Below are 24083 nucleotides of genomic sequence, written 5' to 3' on the forward strand. Positions count from 1 at the left end.
GAACATTGACCAGTCCAAGCTTGGAATGAAATTTTGTAAACGACCCAGAGCCAAACTCTTGGTCAAGAGATATGCAACCTGTTATGTGGTAGGTCCTAATGGACAGCAATTTCAGCAATCCATCTTGTACTTAATCTTTTACCCTGTGACCATTTATTTTAATATGTTTGGTGTGCTCATGTAACATAGGATTTGAAAAAATGTAAAGTGCAGATTGGTTGTTGACGTAGAGAAATCGTCGGTTTAGAATTTTCACAAAAATAATCCCGTCGAAATATAGATTCAAACCAACAATTAACCCTCAATCAAAGTTTAATTTTGTTTGTCACTTAAGTCAAACCAATAATAACCATGAGTATTTAAACCTCGGGTCGTTTCTCAAAAGAATTGCAGGAAAGTGTGCATATTATTAGTTATGAGAATTTTGAGTTTTGGAATGATGAACAAAAAAGTAAATTACAAGAAAGTAAAGCTAACAACTAAGATAATATAAATGCTAAAAGACACTCATGGCAATTACAAAAGGTTAATTCCACTTAGTTTTCCTCTAATATCGGAGGGTGAAGTCAAGTGGATATAATTGATTCTAAAATCAACTAACAATCCTAAATTACTAATTACACTGGACATCAATGACATTAAGGCACCTAAGTTATTAATTTCAAGCCAAGAGTACTAAAATTCTACTCTAAAACCAATTCAAGTATTTCATCAAACACCTAATGTGCATAAACATAAAGCATGGTAAATTGTATGAATTAGTAAAATCTATAACTACCCAATGCAAGAAAACAATAATAACAACTAAATTAAACCACAAGAAAACATAAAATATTAAATTACATTAAAAAAATCAAAATCCAACAAGAGTTCATGAAAGTGAAAATGGCAACATAAAGAGGACCATGAACAACCTCCAACACATGCCTGGAGCAATGAGGAATGTGTAGAAAAAGTTGAGGGTAAAATTCCTTTTATGCATATTAAGTGTTTGATAAAAATGTCTCTTTCAATTTTAGAATAGAATTTTGTATTCTTTGCTTGGGTTGGTAATTTGGAGACTCTTGAATTATCAAAATCTAGTGTTAATTGGTAATTGAAAGTTGCTAGTTAGCTTGGACTCCACTAAATCTAGTCCTTCACTAAGAATTGACTAGGACTTGTGGATTAGAGTTAATTGTGCTCATTTAACTTTCTTTTAATTGTTAGAGGATAACTAAGTGAGAGCAAAATACATTTATTATCACAATTGAGGATGATAATGAGAATAGGAATTTCAACTCTCAACCCTTACCAAGACTTTTCTTAGTTGGTGTCTTTAATTTTCTTAGTTTAATTGCTTTTGGTATTTAGTTATTATTTGATTCTTTACTTTTTTGCTTTTTATATTTCTTGTCTATTGCCATCACAAGTCACAACCCCATTTTTTCTCATAACCAATCATATGCACATTTTCCTGCAATTCCTCTAACTACATACGCGGACATCTTAACACACATCCACCATAGAAAATTGTATATCATTTTGAAGCCCCAGATGTTAGCTTTCTAATGCCACTAGAATCGCCTCATTTGGATCTCTTTAGCTCAAGTTATGATCACTTGAGTACGAAGAGGTCACGATTGACAGCTCTACAAATCCTTCACTTCTTCATGAATTCTCCACTTTTGCATGCTTTTTTTTCATCCTTCCAAGCCATCCTTGCCTTCAATCACTTAAACAAACACATCAAGTCATCGAATGAAATAGAAATGAAATTAAAATTAGTATTTTTAAGCATAAAAAGCATGGTTTTCATCACTAAGAACAATTAGGAGAAATTCACAAAACTATGTTATTTTAATGAATAAATGCAAGAAAAATTAATAAAATCTACACAATTAGATCAAATAAATATCATAAAATATGAATTTATCAGTTGTCCTAGAAAATCGTAATCGGTCTATCCAATGACACTAAAAAATCCCTCAAAATGTAGTTGATTTACCTACCTTCATAAGCAGCTAGTGCCAAAGCCTTATACTCCGCCTCTACTAAGGAACAGACAGTAGTGACATGTTTTCTACTTTTCCAAGAAATAAGTGATGCACTATGAAAGAAACAAAACCCCAAAACAGAGGAAAAGTGGGTAGAAGTGGACTGGAATGACGCAGTGACCAAATCATAATGAAAAGAAAATATGTATTCATAGAAAATCACATTTCGAGAAAGAAAGATGTCTTTGTTAACCAAATCTAATAATAAGAAACCCTTTGTACTAGACTTATACACTAGAAAAGCACATATCCGAGCTTGTTTATCAAACTTTGTCCTAGAAGCAACCAAAGTTAAGGCGAAGGCCAAACAACCAAATACTCGAAGATGCTGAATAATAGGCAAAGTTTGATAAAGAACTTGAAAAGGACTCTCCGAGTGTAAAGAACAAAGTATACGGAACCCTATTCAGTATGTGGATAGCCTAAGCCGTGGCAAAGGTCCAAAATTTAAGTGGCAAATTGCTTTGCAAACCAAGGGCCGAGCCATGTTTAAAATATTTTGTTGCTTGCGCTCCACCACACTATTTTGTTGGGGAGTCTCAACACAAGTGATGTGGTGTACTACGTCTTTGGAACTATAGAAATCAGTCATGAGAAACTCTTTGTCATTGTCACTCTGTATAGTTTTTATTTTTCTTATTAAATTATGTCTCCACAAAGTGCACAAAGTCCCAGATTAATTGGAAGGTTTAAGATTTCAATTTCATAAAATAAGTTCAAGTAAACCGAGATTTATCTTTCACAATGGTTAAGAAATATTTATGTCCCTTTGTAGAGGGTATAGCAACAGGTCCCCAAATATCAACATGTATCATATCAAAACATTCAACAGATTTAATATTGCTAGAAGGGAAAGATAAATGCTTCTGTTTAGAAAAATGGCACGGTTCACATGGTATATTATTCAATGAATCAAAATTACACTTCAAAAATCATATTCTCTTTGCATTATTTCTAATTTATTAGAGACAATGTGTCCTAATCTGTCATGCCATAGTGCTGCAGAGTGCTTATTAGTGGAAATGGTATGGATGACTTGAGTGGAGGGATGAGTGCTACGACTTAATGTGGCTGAGTTCAGTATATACAACCCATTTTTTAGATCATCAGCAGTGCCAATCATCTTCAACTTCATCCAATTCTGCATCTCACAGTTCACACCATTGAATAAAAATTGACAAGAAAATTTTGAGGTTGCTTTTGAGACTGAAATGATGTTATATGAGAAAGAAGGCACATATAAAACATCAGTTAAGTAGAAAAAATCAGTAAACCAAATTGTTCCCCTAATGGTAGATACAATTTGGGAACCATCTGGCATCTTAACTAGGATTGGATCTGTGAAATAATAACGGTTGAAAATTTTTAAAGAGAACAATACATGAGCAATTGCTCCTGTATCTAATATCTAATCAGATGGTCTTAAATTGTGACTTGAAAGTGAAAGAATTTTATGTATACCTGCTAAAGGAGCATGAATCGTGGTTACCAGATTAGTAGAATGAGCATGTTTATCACCATGAGGGTTGAATAGAGAAATCAAAGCTTGTTTTTGCTCTTCGGAGAATAAGGTGTTTACATTGGTGCCACTTTTCAAAGCTTCAGAGATGGTGTCATTTTGTGCATCATTTCCATCTGCCACCATGTTGTTAACAACTCGCCTATCGTAAGTTGTTTGAGGCTTTCGCATATGAGGGGGATAACCATGCTTATGATAACATGTGTCAATAGTGTGACTAGGTTTGCCGCATTGAGTGCTTGCTTAGTGGAACCACGATAGCGGCCCTCACGACCACCGTGTCCTCTGCCTCATGAAGGAGAATATTGGAGAAATTGGGATGAAATCGGAGGTTTGTGCAGCATTGACTAACACCTTTTCTTCAAGTAAGTCAGAGGTAAACATCTGTCTCTCTTGCTATAAAAGCATAGAGAATACCGTAGCAAGGCTCGGGAATGGCTACATAAGCATAACTTGAGATCAAACACCCGCATGCTCCTCATTTAGGCCTGTAATAATCTTATAATATTGGTTTGTGATCTGTAGTCTCTAAAACTTCTACAGACACAGTCACATTTGTGCAGGCAATCACAGTTTAAAATCGATCAAAATTCCTCTATTTCCTCCCAAATGGACTTGAGCTTGATGAAGTAAAAAGTAATCGACAACTCCCCCTGTTTGATGGGAAACATCTCTTCCTCCAACCCAGCGATGCTAAAAATGTCCCCCTAATAAAATTGATGACTTAAATCTCGCCAAACATCCGCGACAACATTGCACCACAACACACTAGCTAAAATCTCAGAAATAAGGGAAGCATGAAGCTAAGAAAGCATACAAGAAGTACAACGTTCCCAAGCCTCAAAAGTAGGGTCAGTCTTATCAGGTTTGGGAAGAGAACCATCCATAAATAGAAATTTGTTCTTCGTCTTCAGAGAGATTGTCACAGAATGGGACCAAGAATGATAATTTGTGATTGTTCCGGGGAATGGAAGTGAGTGAGATACCAGGATTTTTACTCGGGTGAAAAAAGTTGACTAGAAGGATCCTAATTGAGATTGCATAGTCGAGAAGTGATGCATCATCAGCATGAAATTTTGAGATTCCGCAGTGGAGAATCCAGGATTTTCCAAATCGGAGCAAGGAGCGTGTGAATCAACGATTCTTTTAGCAAAACCGTTAAATCGGACAAAATGTTGCGAAAGCAAGTTCCACGAACCAGGAATTGTGCACAAGAGAAATTGAAAGCAGCACAAAGACGCTAATCCTCTTAAGATCAACAAGAACGAGCACCTACCTTCAATCCCTATAAACTCGTGATTGGAGTCGACACTTTAACGGAACCGAAACGAAGCACTCTCTTCAACGCTGTCGTGTGGGTGAATCGGAGAAGAAGAAAGGGAACAAGTGAGAAAAACACTCACTGCACCATGTGAAAACTCAGGACAAGCTCGTAAATTGAAGAGGACAAAGAGAATAGGAAGATGAGTTCCAAGTTTAGAAATTGAGAACTTGCAGAATGGTTTCACTTAATTGTAACAATACAAGAAGCTGGTTTATATACGTCATGTTAACTAAGGTTAGAACTAACTATATCAATGAATTAACTTAATCATCTAGCCAGTTAGACTAATCATCCATAACAACTTCTAACTAAATTGTATAGGAGCAATCATCTACTACTAACTAGTACAATAAACTTATGTTATATTATCCAACAATTTGTCTAGTATTGATTTTTTTTTAATACTAACTAAACCTTAAATCTTTAGATCATAAAAATTTTAATACCATATTATAAAATTATTTCTTCTAGTAATAATTTTATAATATATATAATATTATAATAGTTTATATATATTTTGTTTCAGTTTGTATGTAAAATCGTAATAGGATCACGTGAGGAGTACATACTCCTTCAACTTGTTCTGGTAGGGTTTTTCCCAAAACAGAATTCTTGTGCCGTCTAGGTCAATGTTTGATTTTTCCAATTTCTTTCTTTAATCCTTTCTTTATTCCCTTCTTTATTCCTTCCCTTTAATTCGCCATAAGAGTTCTTTCATGAAATTGTCACGGTTTGGGAAGACCCCTGACAGTTCATAACCTTAAAGGGATGTGTCAATCCTACTCCCTCAGGATTTTGTTTCTATGTGAACAAAAAATCAATCTCGTCTGGTAGAAAGTAAGTTGAGATCTTGTCATTTTACAGATTAGAGGATTGTTAGTCCGACGGGTACAGCTGGTGGATTGGCTTTAACATGAAAGGAAGGCACAACGGTTGAGATTCTTGTTGAAAAAGAGTTTTTCATAACTGTCAAGGTATCTGATCATGTTTTAAACTATTTTTGGGGGCTGATTGGGGTACATTTAAATAGATTGGATGGTATTTGGTCTACCCAATACACAAAACTTTTCTCTTTTGTACAAGGTTTCTTTGAAAAAGTTATAATTATGGGTGATTTTAATGCTATAGTGAGCCTCGATGAGAAGTAAGGGGGGTTAAAATCAACTTCATCTATTCCTGAATTTGTGAATTTTATTGATGGTGGTGGACTGAAGGACTTGGGTATGATTGCGAGAAGGTTCACCTTGACTAATAGGCGACGAGGGCAGGACCAAATCAGGGAACGACTTGACCGTGCACTTACAAACGGTGAGTGGATGGATTGTTTTTCATTAGCCTCGTTGTCTCGACTCGCAGAAAACAGTTCAGATCATGCGCCTATCCTCCTTGATACAAATCCGTTCATAGAAAAATCTAATCGGAGGTTTAAGTTTCAAGAGAGATGGTGTGATTTAGAAGAAATTCGGGTAATTATCACTGAAGCTTAGAAGGAATAGGTGGATGGCTTATCAATGTTTGTTTTGTCTCAAAAATCGAAGTATTGTAGGCACCGTATTGTTCAATGGCAGCAGCAGAACAAATCTAATTCGAAGAAGGACATTGATGAACCCACATCTCAGCTTGAAATTCTCAGAGATGAGGGTATTACAGGGGGAGAACAGGTTGAAGCCTTGAAAAATAAACTTGAGTATGCTTACTTTAGGGAGGAAAGCTATTGGAGAGAGAAGTCTCATGTAAAGTGGCTAAAATAAGGGAACAGAAATACAAGTTTCTTTCACCAATCATTCCAATCCAGAATCCGGAGAAATAAAATTTGGAAACTAGAAAAGAATCATGGTACGTATGCTACCACCCGTGAGAAAATTGCACAAGTAGTTGAAACATACTTCAAGGATATCTTCACATCGATTAACCAAGCTAATCTGGCACATGCATTCGGAGATTTTGAAACCAAAGTTTCAGCAACTATGAACAGAAAATTAACTAGATCGGTTAGTTTTGATGAGGTAGAACGTATGGTCTTTAGTGTTCACCCCCAGAGCGCCCCTGGTGATGATGAATTTACGGCTAAATTCTTTTAATTCTACTGGAGTTTAGTAGGGGAAGATGTTTTTAAAGCTGTCCGCAGTTTCTTTGTCAGTGGTAAACTACAAAAGAGCTTCAATCATACACAAATCTGTCTCATTCCTAAGATTCCTTATGCAAAGGATATGATACAGGTTAGACACATCAGCCTTCTCTTAGTTGTGTATAAGATTATTTCTAAAATACTAGTTCATCGACTACAGAAATTTATGACTTCGCTGATCAACCCTAATCAAAGTGCCTTCATTAAGGGTAGATTGATTTCAGTCTATGTCCTAGTTTCTCATGAATGTATGCACTATCTAAAGACAAAGAAGAGGGGCCTATCAAGTGAAATGGCTATTAAATTGGTTATGAGCAAAGTCTATGATCGTGTTGAGTGGTATTTTTTTTGTTCATTTTGGAGAAGCTGGGATTTGAATCTAGGTGGATTGGTTGGTTACAGGAGGTGGTGACTACAGTTTTTTACTCTGTCATTGTTGAAGGTCAACCTTTTGATTTTTTTAAACCAAATAGAGGTATCCGTCAAGGAGACCCTCTATCTCCATACTTTTTTCTTTTTTGTGCAGAAGGATTATCCATTTTGCTAAACAAGGCAGAGCAAAACAGTCTCATTGAAGGTATTCAGACCAACCGAAGATGTCCTACTGTTAATCATTTATTGTTTGCAGATGACTCAATCCTTTTTTGCAAAGCGTCAGAAAATAGTTGTGAAAATATTCTCAATCTTCTTCAGTCATACGAGGGGTTCAGTGGCCAAAAAGTTAATTTGCATAAATCAGCTCTATTCTTTAGTAATAATACTCCTCTCGTTGCTCGATTACTACTGGCTCAGAAATTAAAAATTGATCATATTGGTGCACAGGATAAATATTTGGGTCTTCCATCTACAGTCCAAAAATAAAAAAGGCTACCTTTGGAGAAATCAAGGACAAGGTGAGGAAGCGAGTTCAAGGGTGGAAAAGAAAATTTCTCTCCTCTGCAGGCAGGCATGTTCTAATAAAATCTATTGGGGAGGCTATCCCAATTTATTCATTATCATGTTTAAGTCTTGTTGACACTTTACTTAGAGAGATTCACAACATACCCTCTCAATTTTGGTGGGATAAAAAAAGTACAGAGCAAAAAATGGCATGGGTTAGTTGGGATACTATGACAAGACCGAAATTGGAAGGTGAACTTGGTTTTAAAGACCTAGGGGCTCAGAATTTGGTGCTATTAGCAAAACAATATTAAAAAGTTGTCTCTCAGTCATAATCACTCCTATCTAGACTCCTCAAAAGTAAATATTTTCGATACAGTTCTATAATAAATGCAGAGATCGGAACAGTACCTTCGTGGGGTGGCGTAGCATATTGGAAGGGCGTAAGGTTGTTGAAAAGGGGCTGGCTTGGCGAGTTGATGATGGATCCAGTATCCGAATCTTCAGTGATCCTTGGCTTGCTCCTCCACATCCTTATGTTGTTTCTTCATTTGAAACTTCCAATCTATAAAATCAACCACTATTAATGGTCAAAGACTTAATACTTTCTAATGGTCAGTGGAATCAAACTCTAATTAGAAGTATTTTTTTTAGGACACTAGTCAGCGTGTGCTAGCAACAACAATTGGGAGTGGAAAAGATAAAATTTATTGGACCCTTAATAAAAATGGTTTGTATGAAGTGAGTATTGGGTATCGTGTGGCTTATGGGTTCTCCATCATCCTATTGAATTTTGCGCAGAGATTATGAGACAACGAAATTTGTGGCGGAACTGTGGAAGCTGAAAATTCCAGGGATGATTATGATTTTTCTCTGGAGGGGCTTCTATGAAAAGCTTCCAGTGTTGCAAAAGCTTCATCATCGCATCCCAGCGATTCAACCTATCTGCCGAAAATGCCTACAATTTCTAGAAACAATCACTCATTGCATCTTCTATTGTGTAAAATCAAAGGAAATTTGGTCAAAAAATGGGCTTACTAGATAGTAAAAGGAGCTCCGAAGACTCTGATTTTTATGTTGAGTGGAACTTGAGAACGGGAGCCTTGCGTGCCCAACCCAATAGCTCCTCTCAGAAAATGATCATGATGATTTTGAGCTGGTCCTTATGGAATGCTAGGAACAGGTTCATCTTTGATAATGTATCTAGTGTGAAAGAGATAATGGCGTCGACTTTGAAGTTGCAGAAAGAGTTTCAACAAATTCTCACTTCCTAATTGATGATTACTTTACTTTTTTTATCTCTCTTATTAGATTATTATATGATGTTAGTTTTATAGTAGAGCGTTAGGAATCCCTCATTTCTTTTATGGTGTTTGCTACGGTACGATGATAAATTCATACGTACCGATACATTTAAAATATGGACAAATAATAACAATTCACGTGGAATTTATTTTCCACATCAACATTTAATTTTTGTTTTTTTAAATATATATTATATCACCACTTTTACTAATACACCCCTTTAATTAAATAAAAATAAAAAATATTTTTTATTTAATTTTATAAAAAGTCTTAAACATCCTTCTTTTATTTGATTAGACAAAAATATCCTTTTAAATTAACGAAATTTTAGAATTCAATTAATTCTAATTTTTTAGTTTCAAATAATTTAAACAACAATAAAAAACATATTAAAAGAATAAAAATCACAATTTCTTCATCTTCTCCAATTTCTCTAATCATGCGTGCCCTCCTCTAAGCAAAACATATCAAAAAAACAAAAATTCAATCGTTCTTCATCTTTTTCAATTATCCCTCTGAAGCAAAGTAATGAAAATTCCAAACCAAAACCCTAGATTCTTTAACCAAATGCAAAACCTTATGCAATTAAAATTATAATAACTAGCTACAAATTTCTCTCAAATTTTCCACATAAACTAAGGGTTTTGGAAAAATCAAATTTAAACCTTTAAGACTTCAAACTCAAAAAGATAACTTTATGCAACTAAAATTATATCATAACTGGCCTCAAATTCCCTTCTTCTACATAAGCCAGTAAAATTAAAGGGCGCCTGAATTAAAAATTCCACCTTTTGGGACCAAACGTGACCTGAGGCAACGAAACATAAGCTCAAAGAGGGTTGATTGCATCAGGGTTAACAAAAGATTGGATTTTTGGGTCAGAATGAAGGACCCATTTGAAAGCAGAGAAGGAAGAATTGGTTGAATTTGTGGTTTCGTTTCTGAAAATTTTGGAAGGAAGAGAGTGCCTTAGAACCTCGGGGAGCACGTCGGCGGCAAAGAACCTAGGGTTTTGGTTTGGGACTTTCACTACTTTACTTCAGAGGGGTAATTGGAGAAGACGAAGAACGATCGATTTTTTATTTCTTTAATATGTTTTGCTTAGAGGGGGCACGAATGATTAGAGAAATTGAAGAAGATAAATTTTTTTTTTATTTTTTATTTTTTTAATATATTTTTATTATGTTGTTTAAATTATTTGAAACTATAAAATTATGATTAATTGAATTCTAAAATTTCGTTAATTTAAAAGGATATTTTTGTCTAATCAAATAAAAGAAGGATGTTTAAGACTTTTTATAAAATTAAATAAAAAATATTTTTTATTTTTATTTAATTAAACGAGTGTATTAATAAAAATAGTGATATAATATATATTTAAAAAAACAAAAATTAAATGTTGATGTGGAAAATAAATTCTACATGACTTGTTATTATTTATCCATATTTTAAACATATCGATACGTATGAATTTATCATCGTACCGTAACAAGCACATTCTTTTATTTGTCTCATACATGGACATCTCTATATTTTTTTCATTTCATAAATAAAATTATCTAACTTAAAAAATATCGTAATAAAATCCCATGGTTTACGTATAAATTTTGAATCCGCTGGTGCTTTTAATAAATTATATAAAATTAAAATAAAATAAAATAATACATTTTTTAAAAAAATTATAAATAAATAATATTAAAAAGAGTTATTTTATTTAAGTAATTTCTCCTTAAATTTGTTTGCAGTCACATATAGACACTACTTTTAAATGTTTAAATAAAAATTAAAAATAATAATGTTTTGTCCTTTTATCTGAATTTCTGAGAAGAAGAATAAGAACATACACAGTTACACACATATTCACGTATTTTAAATGTAGTGAAGTGATGACATAAATAATCTAATGAAGAGGCACTAGTAGTAGATACGCAGGTAAACTTGTCTCCAAAGGCACACACACAGTCCTTACTCGATATATTCCCATCACTAATGACGCGTCAGAATTAATATTTTTTATTAATATTAGATATTATTTAATTTATATTTTACTTTTATGTTATTATAATTTAAAATTTAAAATTTAAATACTGATAATTAAAAATAATAAATTTTATTAATTATATAATATTACGTTAATTAATATTTAATAATAAGCACTGTATATATATTGGTGTAAGTGTAAGTAAGCTGAGGTCAAAAGTCAAAAAGTCCACGCAACTCGTCAACTTCTTTCGCTATTTCTTTCTCTTTTTCGTGTTCCCTTCCAACAAATTTTTCTACCCCTTGACATCCTTATAAGAGCGTCAACCTTCACCCTCGTTATTAATCTCCATCATCACAACAACGAAAACAATCTAAACTAACACCACACACACATATCTAATAATTAGCATCAGCATCATGGGGCTAAGCTCACGAACTATAGAGATTACGGTTATTTCCGGTGAAAACGTTCATGTGAAGGAGGAATCATACGTCGTCGTTCGAGCTGAGTCACTCAAATCTTGCACAACAAAAGCAGCCAAAAACACTCACATTATTATCAACAATAATCATAGCTCAAGTTTGATTTCATGGAACGAGAAGTTATTGCTTGAGATTCCAATGCATGCAAGGTCCATTACATTTGAGGTTCAATGCAAGAATTCAAGAGCAAGTAGTGCTAGACCCGTTGGGATGGCAAGGATTGCTATTTCGGATATATTGTTGGGTGGTTCGGGGTTCGGCAGCGACAGCGACGACGACAATAATGTGTTGAGTTATAGGTTGAGGGACTGGGATGGACGGAGAAATGGAGTTATTCATTTCTCCGTAACGACTGCGAAGATCACGGCCGCCGTGGAAGAAGCAGTGGAGCCGCCGGTGAAGGGTTTGGTGGAGGATCACATGAAGAAGAATAATAAGAACTCCAATGAAGTTGTTCTTGGTGTTCCTTTATGGTGGAACTACCCCAATATTATTTGAAGATCTATATTATTGCTCTCTTTTTTGTTGTTGTTTTAAGTTTATTCATTTTTTGTTTTTCCAGATCAAGGATTCATTTAATTAATTGCTCTTTAAAAAAAATGTTCTGACTTCTGAGGCAACAATTTTTAATATTTTTTATTATTATTTGGCTACCATACCATAAATACTAAATTATTTTTAATAAATAATTTTTTTAATAAATAAATTTTATAAATTTATATGTACAAATTTTAAAAAATATAGATACAAATTATATTATTCTAAAATTTTAATAAATATAAATATAAATTATATATTTTTTGTATGTAAAATATTTGTAAATTTAAGTATAAATTATTATTATTATTATTTTTGTAGCATTATTTTTAATTTTATGCATATCTGCTTGTAATGAGATATATTTATTATTTAAGCTCACATAGAATTTTCTATAAATCGTAATTAGCTTGCTTCACTACTTGGTTTTTTGGTATTACTTTATAAGGAATTCTTACTTGAAAAACACTTACGTATAGATTAAAATTGTACATAAAATACATAATATAACGACATTCCATGCTAAAGAAGAAAAGAAAAGAATGAAAAAGCAAAACTCAAAAGTACAATGTTCACATTCTTATTAATTATTATAATATATATTAGTAAATAAAATTATCATCTTAATTTAAACGGAGTTATTACGTGTTTGGCAAGTTATATGGTCAAAGTGAATAACAATACTTTTAGTTGAAAGTCGGTTGCTGGTTACGGTTCGGAAGTTCACAAGGAAAATAAACAAGATGGAAACTCCGGTGCAGTCGACTTCACGTGAAATTGATAGCTGAGAGCCATTAAATAATTTGATTGATTTAACTAAATTTTCATATAACAGCTCTCAGCTATCAACTTCACATGAAGTCGAATGCATCTAAGTTTCCACCAATAAACAATTGCGGCTATTTCACAAGGGATTTGTGCGGTTTAGAACCGCCGCTACATGGATCCGTGAATTTGATTTTCTGCCAATTTTTAAGGCGTTGGTAAAGATTCTTAGCAATTTTCAACAACCACTACTGTGCTATAAATCTATAATCATCGTTAAATAGGTAATTGATTTGTGATTTGAAAGTTGAAACTGCCTCTATTTCCTTTATTGGTTTCAAAAAATAAAATTGCGACCTAATTGCGAAATCGTTGATAACTGATCGGTCCCAATTCTCTAAAACATTTTATTAACAAAATTATACATACATTCTAACATTCATTCATGTTGTAGTTATGGCACTACTATAGGATTAAAGAGAAAAATTAAAAAATATGGCTCATGTGTGTACTTTTATTTTTTTTTTCAAATTAAAGATAAAGTATATTTTATATATATTAAAAATAAAAAATATTATATACACTAAAATCAATCATTATATATTTATTTATAAATATATATTATTTAGCATAATTTTAATGTATATTTTATATTAATTAGTGACTGATTTTAATAACTAATAATATTGATATATATCTAACATATATAATTGATTAAAGAGAGCACATACAAAGTAGATATAGAAGTAAAAGATCAACACCAAAGAGATGAACGCTTTCAAAAAAACAATCTAAAATCATAGAAATGAAATATTTTCGATGAATGAACAATGCGAGAATTGATTGAATGAATCCATAGCATATACACTAACTATTATTTATACCAGACATAGCGGTTACCCAAAAGAAGCAACATATATAACAGATTCTGTTAAAACAGAATAACTGAAACTAATTTATCACCCTATCATTTACACCACTACATTATTCTGGAAAGAGAGTGTTGAAAGAACTCTAAAGCCAGAAAAAAAAAATTTCAAACATTTTATTTAAAAAATAAATTTAATTTTGATACATTGTCGTATAAAATAATTTTATACGTGTATTCAATTATATATCATTATGTCAGTAAAAATATCTATTTTTTATATTGACTACGTAAATAGTCATCCAAACAAATAAATTAATTAGACGATTATATAAAACGTTTTACACTATCAGTACATTAAATTAAACTCTATATATATTTGACTTTTTGAAATTGTTCAACAGTTTAATTTGACCTTTTGTCAATAAAAACAAATTACCTAAATGGTAATCTTTTTTTTTTAAGAATAGCCTCATAATTTGATTTGGAGTCTTATTGAGAAAATTACTAAGACAAAGGTATTTGGAGCCATTGGACTAAAGGAGTGTCTGATTTCATTGTTTACGAATATTTATCTACTTTTTAAATTTTATTTGCCTATAAACCATGTCAATTTTAAAAAATTATATACCACAAATATTTTAATGGGTTAAGTACGATTTTGATTCTTAAGGTATAAGTCAAAATTTTTTTCGTTCTCAATCTTTTTTTGTATACTAAATCGTCCCTAAGAGTTAACTTAGTTTTAAAATCGTCCATAACCAAAATCGTATGGAAATGGCGATAGAAATAGAGATAGAGGTGATCATGGACAGTTTCTTCTTCTCTTCCTTCTTCTTCTTCTTCCCATCTCCCTTCGTAGAAACAGAAACACTCTCTTTCTCTTATTTTTTTATTTTATAATATTTTTTATTATGAGTAATTTAGTCTAAAATTTAATATTTAAGTAAAAAATGACGATTTTAAAATTTGGTATTAAACTTTAGGAACGATTTTGTATAAAAAAAAATATTAAGAACAAAAAATTTTTTTCGACCTATACCTTATAGACCAAAATCGTACTTAACTCTTTTTTAATTGTATAAATGATATGAGTAAAAACCAATTTGTAATAAAAGTATATATAGTTTATACATCAATTATGCTACATATATAAAAAAAATTATTTATTTATAAAAAATATATTTTAAAATATAAAATATATATTAAAAATAAATTAAACAATACACATAATCATATATAAATTAATTTAGTGACTAATTATATATATATATTGTCCTATTTTTAGTTATAGAAGAGTGTTAGGGACTAGTCAATTTTGTGATTTATAATCCTCAATTAGTTATTATTGGTATTTTTAATAGTGTGAGATTTCATCCAATAATATGAAATTACTCACTTTTCTTTTAATGGTTAAATGTTAGTCAAATTCAAATAAAACTGCTGCCCCCTAGATATGCATATAAGAAACTCGTCTGCGTTTGTTTCTAAGAACATGACAGGACAAGACATTGAGAACATGTCAGGACAAGATACTGATGGACAGAGACACAAAAATTTGTGTTTTTGTATTCTGTTTGATGATAAACTAAAACAAATTATGAAAATACAATTTATTCTCATTTTTTTCATTCAAAAAATTTGAAATGAAAAATATAATAATAAAAAATATAATTATAAAAAATTAATAAAAATAATAAAAAAAAAAATAAAAAATAAATTGTGTTCTTTATTAGTATCTTTATATTTTTTCTATTAAGATGAACACAAAATATATTAATTCAATATTTATAAATACATTATTTTTATTTATATCTCCTTTATCAAACACAATTTTATATCTCTATATTCTAGTTTAAACAAAAGCAGCCCATAGATCACACGCGCTCCGTTCGGAACACACTGCATATTATTTTTCCCATGAAATCTACCAAACCGCGCGCGGATTCACTATCAGAGTGCGTGTGGCGTATAAAAGTTAAAAACGATGAAGCGAAAAGGTCAAAGTCAAAAGTCAAAGTCCCCACACATATTACACCTTAACTTCACACCAACCAAACGGAGAGAATTAAAATCCATTAAAATCACCGAAACGCCACCTCAATTTCTTTTGTTCTTTCTCTCTCTTTTTCGTGCCCCCTTCCCCATAACACATTTACATATTATATCTACCTCCATTCATTATATAAACCATCCTTCAACACTGCTTATTGTTCACCAACACCACCAAAAACATTACACACATTATTCATAGTCTTATTATTTTGTTACATAATTAATAATTAATACATACACTCTAAGCTATGGGGGTAAGCTCACAAACTATAGAGATTACGGTTATTTCCGGTGAAAACGTTCATGTGAAGGAGGAATCATACGTCGTCGTTCGAGCTGAGTCACTCAAATCTTGCACAACAAAAGCAGCCAAAAACACTCACATTATCATCAACAATAATCATAGCTCAAGTCTGATTTCATGGAACGAGAAGTTATTGCTTGAGATTCCAATGCATGCAAGGTCCATCACGTTTGAGGTTCAATGCAAGAATTCAAGAGCAAGTAGTGCTAGACCCGTTGGGGTGGCAAGGATTGCTATTTCGGATATATTGTTGGGTGGTTCTGGGTTTGGCAGCGACAGCGACAGAGACGGCGACAATGTGCTGAGTTATAGGTTGAGGGATTGGGATGGAAGGAGAAATGGAGTTATTCATTTCTCCGTGAGGAGGATGACGGTGGCACCACCGGTGGAAAATACGGTGAAGGAGTTGGTGGAGGATCAGAAAAAGACTAAGAAGGAACCTGGTGAAGAAGTTGTTCTTGGAGTTCCCGTATGGTGGAACTACCCTAATATTATTATTTGATGATCTATTATTTTGTTATTTTTTTAATATTTTATATTTAATTAAGACATGTTATTTTTATGTATTTTTATTAGTATAAATGATAAATTTTGTATTCTTTTTTTATTTATTTTTAGTTATATACACAAAATTAAAAAAGTGGTGTATAATATATATTGTAATTACAAGAGGTTTGTTAGTTGGTCAAAGTTCATACAAAGTCAGCTTGAATTGAAATTTATTGCGATGAAGGCTTGTTATAAGTTGTTATGGATGTTCAATGACTTCAATCTTGTAACCTCCTCCTTATTAGTATTATTCCCTTTTGGTATACTCAAAATATATTAATACAGAAGTCTTACATAAGTTGAATTTATTTAATAGATATGTATCCTTGGATTTGTTTACATGTGTTTAATTTTTATGTACAAATAGTAGTGTAAAAATATTGAATTTCCGAAAGAAAAAGATTTAAAGATAAGCAAAATTTATTATTTTTATCAATATTTTAAATTATTATTTTAATTTTTTAATTTAATAATTTAATAATATATTTCAATTCATATTTTAAATATTATTAACTAATTATTCATAAAAATAATAAATTTTATAGCCCTCTGACGTTCTTCTCGTCTCAAAAATGAGAAAAATTTCGCCATGCCAGAATCCTGAGATGGTTTTTTTGGAACTTGGAACTTGGAAGTGTTCAAAATAAGAAAGCGTGTGGTAGAAAGTTTCACCCTTTTTCCCTCTAAAAGTCAATAAGCTAATAGCTACGGTGAAAATCGATTAATCCCTTGTATATTATTCTAATTTGTAAAACACGATGGAAAACGTGTCATGAGAGTACGTAACTTTGTCACCTTGATTATACCATATAAGGGATAAGCAGCTCGTGATACGTGTGGGGGGTTTTCGTGTTTAAAACGTAAAATACCTTTTAAAATTACCGCTTAGTGTTGATGTATGGATAATATAAATTATTTCATACTTATTTAATTATATTTTTAAATAATTATTTGTGATAATTTTAAGAAAATCATTTATATTGATATAACAATAATATATAATTACATGTATATATAAACTTTTTTATATTATTACTATTGGTATACCAAAATTATATTTTAAAAATGATTTTTAATTTTTTTTTTGTTATCTTCCGCTCTTTTATATATATATATATATATATATATATATATATATAGTGATATTAGTTTTGGTAATTAAAAGTGGCATGAATTTGACTTATAAATAAAATATTAAAAAATAACAAAAAAAATAAATTTAAGACTAAAATAATTCTTTTTTTTATAATTTTTTATGTTTATTTTAATTAAAAATATTTCTTATAATTATTTTTATAATTATAAAAAATAATTTCAAAAAAATAATACTAAAATAATTTTTTATTTATTATTTTATTATTATTTTTCTTTTTAAAAATAATTTCTTATAACTAATTTTATAATTATTTTTACTAAAATAAATTTTTATAATTATTTTTATATTTTAATTATTTTTTATTATTATTTTTCATAATTTTTAAAATGACATTAAAATTATTTTATAATTATTTTTTTTGTAATTTCGAGAAACTAACACCAAGATGATATTCTCTCTCTTGGTGTTAGTTTAAAAATAATAATAAGAAATTATAAGAGAGAAAATATCATTTCGGTATTAGTTTTTTAAAAATAAAAATAATAAAATTAATTAAAAAATAATTTTGATATTATTTTTAGAAATTAATAAAAATAATAATAAATAATTAGAAAAATAATAATAAAATAATAATTAAAAAATTATTTTGATGTTATTTTTTTATATTATTTTTATAATTATAAAAAATTATTTTGATAAAAATAATCATAAAAAATTATAAGAGAAAGAGAATCATTTTGGTCTTAGATTTAATTTTCTTGCCATAAATCAATATTTTATTTATAGATCAAACTCATGCCACTCTTAGTCACTAAAATTAAGGCTATCATAGAACTCCCCATATATATATATATATATATATATATATATATATATATATTAGTGTCTATACAAGTAAACAAGAAACACAAAGTAAGATATCTATCCTAAATCAGAACATATGACTTGTTGATTAAGATCATCACAAGATTCAGACCAAATAATATTATTAGGATTACTCCTTGCTCCATATCTAGTCATTCAATTCGCAGCTTTGTTTTATTTTCGGGCTACCCACTCAATTTGAACAAACCAAAGTCTTGATCGAAGCTCCTAAATCTTGCGCACAAGATTAACAACTTCAAACGGATACCCTTCAACAGAATCATGCAAAAAATAAAAAATTTTAAGGCAATCTGTTTCACACACAATATCTCTCAAACCGCAGTCCCAAGCTAAAACAAGATCCCTCCAAACTGCAAAGAGTTCACATCTGACAATAGATCAGGGGAAAGAGCTTTCAAAACAACCTAAAATCCAACCACCATTAGAATTTCTAATAAGGCAACCAAAATCACCCAAGTTCAAATCAGGAAACAAAGTTGCATCACAATTAACTTTAAAACTATTTTCGACTCGTGGTTCTCAGCATAGCCGATTCTTGAACGTTCTGAACGAAGAGCTTCTACTCATATTTAATTTTATATTAGAGGCGGTTATTATAGCAAGAGCAACTACCTTGTGGTCAGTCCATTGGTTTCTATCATTCAGAATATCATTACACATATGTCTCCACACCCACCAAAGCACCGACCCAAAAAGTGCCTCATTACCAGTCATGTTTTTCTGAAACCAATCTTCGAGAGTAGTACCTTCAACTGAGTCAATAATTAGAGGGTTCAACATATGCCAAATAGCTTTGGATTTCTCATAGTCTCTAAGACAATGAACAATTTTTTTTCAGTGCCTCATTGCATCTCGGGCACTGATCTGAACTAGCTAAATGACACCTGAAACGAAAATTCTCAGTTGGGAGAGCATTATGAACACCAAGCCACATAGTTAGTTTGATCTTTTCCAGGACAATCGAATGCCACAACTAATTCCAGTTGCCATTAACATTCCAGTTCAATTTATTCTTTAATAACCATTTGTAACCTTCTCGAGCACTATATCCATTTGTTGTCACAGGCTCCCAACTCCACCTAGTTTTCAAATTGGCACTACTCGGATAACGCAGGCAGCTAATAAACTGCTTGGTCTCAAGCAGAATAGGCGTTGTAAGTCTATCCACTACCCAAGAACCATCCCTCCACAAATCAGCCACTACCAAGTCTGACTCAGAAATATGCACGTAAGAAGCAAGATCGCAAAGCCTTCTGAATGGAGTTCACTCATCATACCACACTGATTGACGTACATCTCTGACATTCCATCGAAACCCTCCCAGAACTGAAGCATAAGCTTTAACAATGTTCTTCCAAGTAGCCGAAGAGTGATGTCTGCGATAGTTGCCTAGATAGCTCAGATTCTTGAGATATTTATACTTCATAATCTTCACCTACAACTTGTTGCTATTAATGAGACAATCCCGAACTAGCTTGCCAAGAAGTGCCATGTTTGCACATTGAGTATCTCTAATACCTAAACCTTCTATCCTTTTAGGAGTTATTGCTACATCCCACTTAACTAAGGGCAAACCTCTCCCATTAGCCTGGCCTGATTTCCACAGGAACTGCTTCATCAAGGAGTCGATCTTATTAGCATACTTAGGAGAATAAGAGAAATTTGCGTGTTGTAAACTGGGATAAAAGTCATAACCGATTTAACCAAGCAAAGCCTTCTCGCCTTATTTAGTAAACACCCCTTCGAGCTGGCAAGCTTCCTTTGAATTTTTTCAATAACTTCCCGAGTCATCCTCCTAGAAGCCCTATCATGCCCAATATTAACTCCAGGAATCTACCCAAATCTTGACAAAACCTAATGCTAAACACCCCTGAGAGAACTACTTTCCTTCTTGCAGAAACATTCTTCGAATACTAAGCCTTAGATGTATTAAAATTCACCTTCAATCCTGATGCTTTTGAGAATAAATCCAGAATCTTCATGACCTTTACCACCTAAGCTTTCGTAGCCTTACAGAATAATAGCAGATTATTAGTAAACATCAAATGAGAAATTCTTGGTCCATGTCTTTAAATTGATACCAAAATTCATGAACCTTGCGACACTCTATGAGAAATAAGACAGGCAAGGATCTCCATACAAAGCACAAAAAAATAAGGAGACATGGGATCTCCTTGCCTCAAATCTCTCTTGGGGTTGAAATTTGGAAGTCTATTCTCATTCCACAAGATAACCAAAGAAAAAGATGTCACACAAGCCATGATAAGATTAATAGTAGCCTTCGAAAATCCAAATCTTACCAGAGAAGCTTCAAAAAATCTCCAGTCTACCCTATTATAAGCTTTTTTTAGGTCAATTTTGAACGCCATAGTTTCCTTTTTAGACTTTGTATTCCTCATGAAGTGCATAATTTTCTGAGCAATAATAATGTTCTTTGTGGTTCTTCTCCTTGGAATAAAACCACCCTGAAGGGAGTAATAATCTCCACGAGGAAAGGTCTGAACCTATTTACAAGAACTTTCGTAATGATTTTATAAATATTACATAAACTAATAGGACAAAACACTTTTAAAGACGAGGGAGCTTCTACTTTGGGTACCAGAACAATGAAAGTATCAAAGATAGTCGCATTTATAGTCTCCCCATCAAAGGCTTGTTTAACTAACCTTCACATGTCATAACTAAGAGAATTTCAAAACTCTTTATAAAACAGAGCATGAAAACCATCTTGCCCTGAAGTGTTAAAGGAATTCATGGTTTCACTTCTTCAAGTGTCACTGGTTCAATTAGTCATTGGCAGGCCTCATCACTGAGAAAAGGACATGGAAAGTCCCATAGCATCCAGATCAATATCTTCCCTTGAAGAAAACAGTTTCTGAAAGAAAGAATTTGTTTCCGACTCCAGTACCTGCGTATCTATAGACCAAGTCCCATCTTCTAAAAACAACCCATGAATCTTATTCCTCTTTCGCCTGATAATCGTTTGCAGGTGAAAAAAATTTAGTATTTATATCACCACATCGAATCCACTGTTCTCTAGATTTCTGATACCACAAAAGCTCTTCTTGAAGAAGCATATATTCAATTTCTCATACAAGCCTTGTTCTTTAACCCTTAACCTGCGTATCCGTAGACTAAGTCTCGTCTTTTCTAAAAATAACCCATGAATCTTATTCATCTTTCGCCTGATAACCGTTTGCAGGTGAAAAAAATTAATATTTATGTCACCACATTGAACCCACTATTCTCTTGACTTTTGATACCACAAAAGCTCTTCTTGAAGAAGGATATTATTCAGTTCCTCATGCAAGCCTTGTTCTTTAATCCTTAACTACGGATCTTCAGCACTCTTCAGAGAAAGCTGAACATCATTTAATTGCCTCTCCAATTACCTCTTCTTGACAAAAATATTTTCAAAAATATCTTTATTGAAGATGATTGCATCTTTCTGAACCTCTAGCAAACTCTTGACTATGTCTGGAGCTCCTTTACTCTAAGTTGTATCAACTACATTCCTAAAAAAGGGATGAGTCATCCAAGCTGCTTGGGATCTAAAAGGCTGCAAACCCTTCTTATCTTCCCCAACCTTCTTGCAATGAATGAACAAAGCATTATGATTTTTTTAGATCGTTTGTAAAAACTTAACCTATAAAATCCTAATCCGCAACCCATCCCCTTCAATAAGAAGGGCTTTATTTGATTGTTAAAAGAAGAAAGTCTTAGAATATGAGTTTCTTTGTCTTATGTAACGTTGGATTTATACGAGTTTATATTTGTATTGTTGGTGTTTATTTAATATTTGTTATATATTTATTAAAATAATATAACTCAATTATTTTTAAATTGATTGAACTTTTGAATATATATTTTGTCTTTTGTTTTATATATATATATATACTCACAAAATCAATCAACAAAGCACCAGTGGTCTAGTGGTAGAATAGTACCCTGCCACGGTACAGACCCGGGTTCGATTCCCGGCTGGTGCAAGTCTTCTTGGAGCAGTGATGAAATTTACTTGTGAATGGTGGGTCCATCACAAATCTGATCCTTGGGATAGAATAACAAGTGCATCTGAGCTCCTTGTTTTTTTAATTTTATACTTTAATTTCTTGTATGACAACTTTTTCAAAGTGGGACTTTTCTTGATACTTGCACATGTATTTATACATTAGTTAAGGTTGGCTACACATGTAAGCATATGGTAGATGTGGACAATTCAATTTATGCTGCTCCTACCTTAAACCATTACGAGAGTTGTTGGAAGTTGGCATCTGCTGAGGATTGTTGGTTTTGTTTTCATAGACCGTTGTTGGACAAATGAGACTAATTCATTATTTATAGCAAGGAGTCATAATTTTGAAATTTACTAGGTTGCTAACTTAAATAATTACATTTAACAATAAGCAAAAAATGCATAATTAAATTAAACTCTAAGTCCAAAAAAAAAAACTCCAAATAGTAGTAAAGAGAGTTGATTTAGTATAATCTAGGATCCATTCTAATATTTGTCCCTGTAAAATATGTACTGTAATAAATCAAGTGGGGTTAGTTTATTAGTTAGTTAATTTGTCCGCTTAAATAAATGTTGAGAATTTGAATATTGTTTTGTCTATGCAATATTCCATTGTCCAACAGTAAAAATCTCTCTTCATCACCGACTAAATATTATAAAATATAAATTTTGTAACATAATATACGTTATCTTTCTTCTCACCATCTATCATTAATTCATTAGTTACTCACTGCTTATGTGTGATCCTCTAATAATCTTTGAGTAAATTTGTGAATACTTCTGAAATTTTATTTATTAATCAAGTTGGTCCTCTTAAATTACCGTTCAATCAAATTAGTCTTTTAAATTCTTGAACATCAATCATGTTCGTTATACGCTCATTTTTTGCCTATACACTCCATTATTTTTGTTCATTTGTGAGCTTTTTTCTAGGTTATAACAGTTTCCAGTCTCACTAATATGACTACAAGAATGAAATGTTAAGAACCATTCTAATTATTTTACTCAATAATATTTTTAAAAGAAAATGTCATTATTTGATTCTTAAGTTGAACAGATTAAAAGAATAATAGAACAATAAACATCAAGCACCAGTGGTCTAGTGGTAGAATAGTACCCTGCCACGGTACAGACCCGGGTTCGATTCCCGGCTGGTGCATTTGGAGCCATGACGACAAGAACTTGTGATGGAGGGTCCTTCACATCTCATCTATTCGATGATTAGAAGTTCGACTGAGCTCCTCTCTTTTTATAATTTTATTTTAATTTCTTAATATTCGTGTCTGCTTTTTCTTCTCGTTTCCCTTTTGGGTTCTTTAATTATAACAAAATTTAAGTCACTGTGCACTAAT

At 31.9% G+C, this 24083-nt stretch overlaps 2 protein-coding genes and 3 non-coding genes across 5 annotated transcripts; all 5 read left to right on the forward strand.

Annotated features, from left to right (window-relative positions):
• Positions 1-11481: 11481 nt before the first annotated feature.
• Positions 11482-12218, forward strand: LOC112726805 (BON1-associated protein 2-like). Its single transcript, XM_025776326.3, has one exon. The coding sequence runs from the start codon at positions 11592-11594 to the stop codon at positions 12153-12155; it is 564 nt and encodes a 187-aa protein (XP_025632111.1). The 5' UTR covers positions 11482-11591; the 3' UTR covers positions 12156-12218.
• A 3674-nt stretch (positions 12219-15892) lies between these two features.
• LOC112726806 (BON1-associated protein 2) lies at positions 15893-17048 on the forward strand. Its single transcript, XM_025776327.3, has one exon. It carries the CDS (start codon positions 16131-16133, stop codon positions 16686-16688), a length of 558 nt encoding a protein of 185 aa, XP_025632112.1. The 5' UTR covers positions 15893-16130; the 3' UTR covers positions 16689-17048.
• Positions 17049-22634: 5586 nt separating this feature from the next.
• TRNAG-GCC (transfer RNA glycine (anticodon GCC)) lies at positions 22635-22705 on the forward strand. Its single transcript has one exon. It is a non-coding gene; the product is annotated as a tRNA-Gly (tRNA).
• Positions 22706-22715: 10 nt separating this feature from the next.
• Positions 22716-22798, forward strand: LOC112731774 (small nucleolar RNA snoR114). The gene has a single exon (XR_003167536.1). It is a non-coding gene; the product is annotated as a small nucleolar RNA snoR114 (small nucleolar RNA).
• A 1021-nt stretch (positions 22799-23819) lies between these two features.
• On the forward strand, positions 23820-23890 carry TRNAG-GCC (transfer RNA glycine (anticodon GCC)). The gene has a single exon. It is a non-coding gene; the product is annotated as a tRNA-Gly (tRNA).
• Positions 23891-24083: the final 193 nt, after the last annotated feature.

Source organism: Arachis hypogaea, chromosome 12, assembly GCF_003086295.3.
Source record: "Arachis hypogaea cultivar Tifrunner chromosome 12, arahy.Tifrunner.gnm2.J5K5, whole genome shotgun sequence".
Taxonomy (NCBI): domain Eukaryota; kingdom Viridiplantae; phylum Streptophyta; class Magnoliopsida; order Fabales; family Fabaceae; genus Arachis; species Arachis hypogaea.

Excerpts from the sequence above, each read along its gene's own strand:
- LOC112726805 (XM_025776326.3), top strand. The coding sequence starts at position 11,592 with ATGGGGCTAAGCTCACGAACTATAGAGATTACGGTTATTTCCGGTGAA.
- LOC112726806 (XM_025776327.3), top strand. The coding sequence starts at position 16,131 with ATGGGGGTAAGCTCACAAACTATAGAGATTACGGTTATTTCCGGTGAA.